The following is a 7,237-nucleotide window of genomic DNA, read 5'->3' on the forward strand; positions in this document are numbered from 1 at the left end:
TCTGTTATAAACAACTATACAATCAAGACCCCACACAAAACCAAGCATGTACAGCATGTATATCATGTTAAACCACACACTATATTTGTAACAATTTACATCCAAGACTACGGTTCACATCCGCTGTAGGGTCCCGGAAAAAATGGGCTTGAAAATTAAGTGCATGCATTTGTATACAAATGATGTACAAGTGTACAGGACAGAGTAGATCGGTGAGAATTGGATGCCCAAGTTTAACTTTGGAACTGTTTAAACCCACAAGTGCAGCATGTGGGTTTTAGACTGTTCCAGAGTTAAACGAGAGCATCCAATTCTCACTGATCCACGAAAAATGTAGGCCTGTGAATCATTTGTGTTATAGAATGGGCCCGTAAATTCATGAAATACAACCATTTTCCCCATCATGCGTCCAGTACACCTACTACAATATACAAGACTTGAGCCATGCGTTCCGATTTACCGGATGCATGGCTCGGTGTGGATCAGTAAAAATCAATGCATGACAATTGACCAATCAGATTGCAGAGATCCTAAAGCCCATTTTATAATATAAGCTTAAAATCTTCCCCAGCACAATGTCACCCTATGGTGCAGTCTCCCAGCTATATCCAACTAGCAAATGTTTTCACTGTGCAATGTGCAGAATCTTTCTGGGATTGGTTGGAATTGTCTTCATTTGGGGGGAAAATGAAATCTTTGTGGTTATTTATTTGGATCAAGTTAGAAATTTTATGTATCAGTGAGGGACAATGGTTGCTTTTATTTTAGAATATATCCTGATAAAGCAGGTTATGGTTCTCATTAAGTGGTGAAAATAGCACATAATTTCTTGTTAAAATCACTTTTGTTGTACTTACCTTTGTAAAGGTGTTCTTACTAATCAGTTCCCTACCATCAGGTGAGCTGTGTATCTTATACTCATTAGAAAATGTATCACCTCTACACCCGCTATTTTCTCACAGATTCAATACACCACAGAACTGGTTCCAATTAGCAATGGATTATTGAAAAATACTGACAGCACACAGGATGATGCAATACTGTTCACCAGGGGTGTGAGAGTACTTGTAAGAAAAAAATCTGCAAAAAAAAAAAAAAAAATTGAAACTTATGAAAAAATAAGTCTAAAGTGTATTACACTGTGAACTTCTTAATGCATTTGACCTGCCAGAAAGTATGAAAATTGGGTTTGGGCAGAGAAAAGAGATCTGAAATCAGATTGAACTCAGAACTCTCACATCCCTATCGAAGTTCACAGATTGTTTGAGGAATCTGGAAGCTTTACCTGGCTGTGCTGGCCTGGCCGGTGCCGGTCGACTCGGTTTATTTGATTGGGGCGCGGCTGGCATCTCCTCGACAACCCCTCCAATCCCCAGGAGATCTCCCACAGCGGCCTGGGTCAGGGGCCCCTTCTGGCTGGACTGCTGTTGCAAGACTTGATAGTCATACAGGGAGATGGGTATCAAAATTAATACATTATGCTTCGATATGGCTGCAAAACCTCACGGAGTCTATTTTTGCTCTAAAATGGACACAATATGCATACACTGCATCATAAACTGGTTCGCAAGTAGTCTTCTCATCCAGCAGAGCATCAAAACTTCAAAAGTTCATAACATTTGATCAGATTGTTTGATTTTCCTAAAACTTTTATTGATGTGCTCTACTGATATTGCTGCATTCACTCAAGCCACAAGTATATCGAGGTGTCCATTAACTTGTCCTTTAATAATACAGTGCTTCATGTGCCAATCGGCAGAAATGTGAGAAAATCAACTGCAGTATCCTTGAATATCTAGGGTAAACTCAACATTTTTCATAGAGAAGTACAATGTACAATTGTACATATGAACATTGCTGATTCAAACAATTGAATCAGATGCTCTTGAGAGTTTTATCATTCTTTTGCACAACTAAATACAATATTTTATAATGAATGTGACACCAATAACTGTAGTTAAGTTAGTTTTATCCAGCCTCTATTTGCACGTAAAAATCACAAACTATTTTCTTGGGTCCCTCCAAATAAAGTTTATTTATTTTCTATCCAAACAGCATTCTGACTTGTTATTGTTTACCTTGCCCAATGACTCCTAGATCCTGCTCCAGTAATGAAGCTCCTCTTGTGACCGGAGGCGGTTGCTCGGCAACATCTGCATCATCTGTTTCCCACTTGGTGGTGTCAAACATCTGCTGGATGCTGGCTTCAAAGTTTGCAAGCTCTGGATTGACAGCCGGCTGAGAGGACAACAAGTCCAGGCTCGGCTTCGGAGGGGGCACCGGCTTCTGGGGTGGGGGTGACAAGATGCCGGTATCAATGTTCTCTATGCTGGTCCGGGGACGAGGGCGTGGCACGGCAGTCCTGGGGTCAAATTTCTGAGGTTTGGGCGGAGCAACAGGTCGCTTGCCCGGGGATGGGGGTGGAGGTAGCTTGAAGGCAGTGGAAGTCTGAGGGTTCTGGGGCACGCTGAGTGGCGAGTTAATGGTGAAGTTGATTCCGTTGGCGAAGGCATCATCCGACATATCGGACGGGATGCTGTCATCGCGTGGAAGGGCAGTGTCCGAGGGCAGCATATCCTGGCTAGGATTGAAGGGAGAAGCAAAGTCTTCACTGGCATCAAATGGGGGTGTGACAGCAGAGAAGGGATTGGCCGAGGACCCAGGCTGCTGGAGTGGCTCTTCTTGCTGGTCTTGAACTGCTGCTGCAAATGGGTTTGGGGAAGGTTGTCGAGGCGGTACCGGAGGCCGGTACTCCTCTTCCTGGCTTGGAGCTGCGACTTGACTGAAGGGGTCCATCTCATTGCTAAAGGTGGCATTGATACTGGGAGGCACGTCCCCACCTTCCTGCATGGCCATGTCAAGGTCAGAATTTACCTGGGAAAGGGTGAGGAGGGCAGACGTTGCATTGGTATTACCTGGAGAACTCCCCTCCATCATGGCACGATCAAGGTCCTGGGTAACCTGTGAGACGGTGAGCATTTCTCCTGTCTGAGACGGCGGTGGCACCGGTTCTGAGCCTCCCACAGGGGCAGCAGTCGGTTGGATGGTGGAGCTTGCATCCGTGGCCCCTGATGTGGCTCCCCTATGCACCGGTCGCTGCACGCTCCGAATCTGCTTAGAACTAGTGGCGGCGAAAGGCCTGGCTGCCAGGATGTCAAACTTCGAAAGACTGTCGAGGGATTCCTGTTTGGTCACAGCGGGCCTGGACTCATTGTCACCCGCGGAGGCCGCTGGCGCCATTGGTTGCAGGATTGGGGACATGGGTTTGTCCACGGGGCTCATGTCCAGGAGAGAGTTCCCCCGTGTCGGCTGGGGCGGTGGCGTTGGTGCAGCACTCTGCGTCTCAGCCGACATCGGTGCAACAGTAGCAGTGTTTGCTGGGGTCTTACCGGCGAATGACACTGGCTTGAAAGCAGTGCCTCCTGGTTTGAAAGCATGGGGAAGCGAGGGATCCCTTACCGTGGAAGTAGAAGAGGGTGGGGCAGGTTGCATGGGCGGCTCACCTCCACCCACCAGTGGGTCAAAGAAAAGCAGATCATCCAGTCCTCCCCCTCCACTGGAGGTCTGACTGGGCTGAACAGGTTTAGCTGGCAAGCTGGGCTTCTTGGAGCTCAAATTATCGAGTTCATTAAGCGGAAACACCTCATTAGCATTCTTATCAGAGGATGTACTTGGCAGTAAGCTAGGTGCCACACTTTTCTTGGACGGTTTCACACCAGGTGGTTGCGGCGCTTGTCGTTTGAAGGATGGAGTCCTGGGTTTCTCCAGTAATTGCACATATGCGATGGGAATGAAGCCCACTTTTCCCGAAGGATGCTTGGCCTCAAACCACTCATTGTCTGGCTTTGTCACGATTGTTAAAATGTCCCCTTGCTTCGCCATCAGGTCGTGCTCTGTTTCTGCATTGAAGTCATAGAGCACCTTGGCTCTCCTGCCCTTGATGGAAGGAGAACCCTTCCCTTGACTGACGTCCAAGAGTTGGGGTTTGACCACCGCCACATCCCCTTGTGAAGCTGATGATAATACTGAGTGGCCAGCGCTGGCAACTGGCTTGGCCCCGCTCTTTGGTTTCACTTCGGGTGGAACATATCCTGGTGGAATGTCTACAACGATTTCCACAAACTCGGCCGGAAAGAGCCCCACGTTCCCGTCTAGCTCCCCTTCGAGCCAGTTCTGGTCGATCCGCCGCCGAAGGTTGATCCTCTCCCCGTCCATGAAACTGAGCTCGCATTCACGCTCTGCGCTGAATGGGAACAGAGTTTTTGCCGATGGCTGTTCTGAAGTCTTAGTACTGCTCAACGGGAATGACTTCGTCAGGGCATTTGACCCTAGTCCAAGAACACTGTCCTTTGGTCCATTAAGCATATTTGAGTCAAGCACTTTCACACATATTGCAGGGAGGACACCTGTTTTGCCATTAAGAGATCCTCTCAACCAATCATCATCCACTTTTTTTGTGATGGTGATGATGTCACCAATTGTGAATGTCAGTTCGTCACTAAGCTGCCCTGTGTTATTCTGTACGGCTTCAGCTTGCACACCTTGAAACAGAGAATGACAAGGGAAAACAAAAGAAGACACAAAAAATTAGTTAATACATAACATCTAAAAACAAGATCCGCTGTAAAATGGAAGAATAACCAAGACAACCTGCATTTAACATGCTGAAAAAAACAGAAAGATTATGACTGCAATACACTAGACTATTACAATTTCTCTATTTATGTCCACAAATAAAAGTGAAAGAAGTAAGATCATCATTACAATGTAACTTTTCCAAGTTGATAGACTTTCATTTGCCATGAAGGTAATTTAGAGTAAAATGATGAATTAAATACAATGTCTTTTTTTTTTTGCTTTATGTGCTGTATTTTATTGCATCACTGTATCTGAACATAAAGTACTTTATTTTGTCAGAGACAGCAGCAGATCGGCATGAGAGACTAGTGACAGCAGGTGGACCATGCCGCACATGACGTGTCCAACAAACCTGAAACTGCGGACGTCTGAACATGGTCCTGCATGGAGCTTTCCTGAGTGACGTATGCCTTGGGGAAAATCCCGACTCTGCCACCTATACTGCCCTCCATCCAGTGATCATCCACTTGTCGAGATACCGTGATCTCCTCACCTGGGGAAACACACAGGAAGACATGGGGGTGGGGGGTTGTAATCATAAAGTGTTTTACCATTGCAGTCCAGATAATGCTCAACGTCCATAACTAATGCACACAAAGTGGAATCCCAATGCTAAAATCTAATCAACACATTTCAAGCATCTCATGTACCCAAATACCAAAGTGTAAAAACATCATCCCGAAGAGGGACTTTCTTGGGTTTTTTTTTCTTTCCATCATGTTAATGACATCTGAGGCATATAGGCGTATTGAGAAGCTCTTTTTTTACCCTCAGAACTTATGTAAAAGAACTTGAATATTCACGGAGTTAAACTGGCCCTTTGTTGCCTGGCAAAGTTTATAAATGTGCGTAGATGACTCGGGGGGGGGGGGGGGGGGGTAAATGTGGAACTGAAAGGGTCGAGCATTGGGGCAGATGAATATCAGAGTATATATTCATGCACATAATATGCAAATGTGCATATTTTGAAAGGTACACATTAAAAAAAATGACTGCATTCTTTAAAAAAAAAGAAAAGTTTTGTAAATCCAAATAATTCAGCATGGTGATTTTTATTTCATACTAAAAATTAGTTTTTTTGTTGGCATTTCACCTTTCTTAAAGCTGAGATCTCCATCCGCCGTGCTGTCAAAATCCTCTATGGCAACAACAGTGTACGTCTTGCCTGCCTGTCCATCTGTTTGTGTGACGGGTGGTCCCCCATCGGCAGGCTTGACAAAGTTTGAGGGGAAGGTGCCACTACGACCCCCACACGTGCCCGACAACCAGTTGTCGTCGACTCGTGACGTGACCTCCACACGGTCGCCCGCCTTGAGCGACAGCTCGCCGGCCTCCGACGTGTCAAAGTCGTAGAGCGCCACCACGGTGGATCCCACCTCCATCCCAAGTGAGCACCACGGGCGTCAATCTGGTTGGCAGGAATTAATTACGAGACAGAATGAAATAATCATGAGGTAATCAGATATGGTATCATTTCGTTTTCTTTTCACTACACTAATTTATCTTACTTTTAGTTTTGAGATACCTACCTGAGTGTATTTTTGTCTCTACTGACTAAATCAGTATTTTTTCCTTCACTGTCATCTTGGCATACAACCAGCTCTACTAAAACATATCAACAGAAGTTTCACAAAGTTGAAATAAACTATTAGCTAAAAATGTCACTGCAAGTTTCATGCAAGAAAGCACTCAGATGTTTTTACGGACTTACAAGTGTCTGCATTCAGATAACTCAAAGTGTTTTGAATGGCATACACTGTACTTGCGCAGCACAAATTTAACCACAGAAAAAAAAATGCAAATGACCTTTAACCTCTCAGAGAATGTTGAATACAGTGTACCACTTCCTCTGGCCTTGCCAGTATCTGCACACTAGTTCCTTATTGATAATAAACCTTCATAAATGCCCTCTTGCAAAGAGATCTTGATCAACTTGAGGCAGATAGTGACAGTACAGCCTGTATGTAGGGAAATGTGCATTTTGCATCTACATTGTATATAGAGAGAATAATGTGTAGTCAATCTGTCGAACATTATACAGAATAGAGTACTGTAAAACATGATATATTCGCGGCATGAATTTTTCGCGAATTGGAGCCGACGGCCTTTTTAGCGGCATGAAATTTTCGCGAACTGGAACTGGTATTCAATGCATATAGTGTAGAAAAGAACTTTCGTGTGCATTTTAATTTCGCGAATCTTCGCGCTCGCGAAATTCGCGAAATTAAAATGCACGCGAACATTTCTCGTTTTACAGTATTTGGACATCTTGTTTAAATTGTATCATCTACAATGTACAAATATGTAGTACAGCATGGCGGCCAATGCAGAAAAAAAATGTATCATCCCCCCCCCCCCCCCCAAAAAAAAAGTGGCATTTGGGTCAGGGTCCGGCCAGATTCCTTTGCAGGTGAAGTGCCCATCCCCAGGCATGTAATATTCTGCCAAACATCATGCACGCAAACCAGAGTGTGTGTAGACCTGTCTGAACTTTCAAAACCCCTTCATCATTTTCTTCAAGAACAGAATCAGGTAAAAAATAATGTCTATAACTGTGATCGAGCTACAATAATTTCTTTATTCGATTGTAAGCTGCGCA

General features: G+C 44.7%; 1 protein-coding gene across 1 annotated transcript in view; it reads right to left on the minus strand.

Annotated features, from left to right (window-relative positions):
* LOC139733754 (uncharacterized) overlaps positions 1-6,020 on the minus strand; it is a 106,277-nt gene extending 100,257 nt beyond the window's left edge. Inside the window, exons 1-4 of the mRNA XM_071644561.1 lie at positions 5,732-6,020; positions 4,991-5,131; positions 2,079-4,541; positions 1,286-1,435 (exon numbers count right to left, since the gene is read on the minus strand). Coding sequence (XP_071500662.1) covers positions 1,286-1,435; positions 2,079-4,541; positions 4,991-5,131; positions 5,732-6,020 — 3,043 coding nt within the window. The remainder of the gene's footprint in view (positions 1-1,285; positions 1,436-2,078; positions 4,542-4,990; positions 5,132-5,731) is intronic.
* Between the last annotated feature and the right edge of the window lie 1,217 nt (positions 6,021-7,237).

This window comes from Diadema antillarum, unplaced genomic scaffold (assembly GCF_040938485.1).
Source record: "Diadema antillarum isolate AM-2024a unplaced genomic scaffold, OU_Dant_1.0 scf00000025, whole genome shotgun sequence".
NCBI lineage: Eukaryota > Metazoa > Echinodermata > Echinoidea > Diadematoida > Diadematidae > Diadema > Diadema antillarum.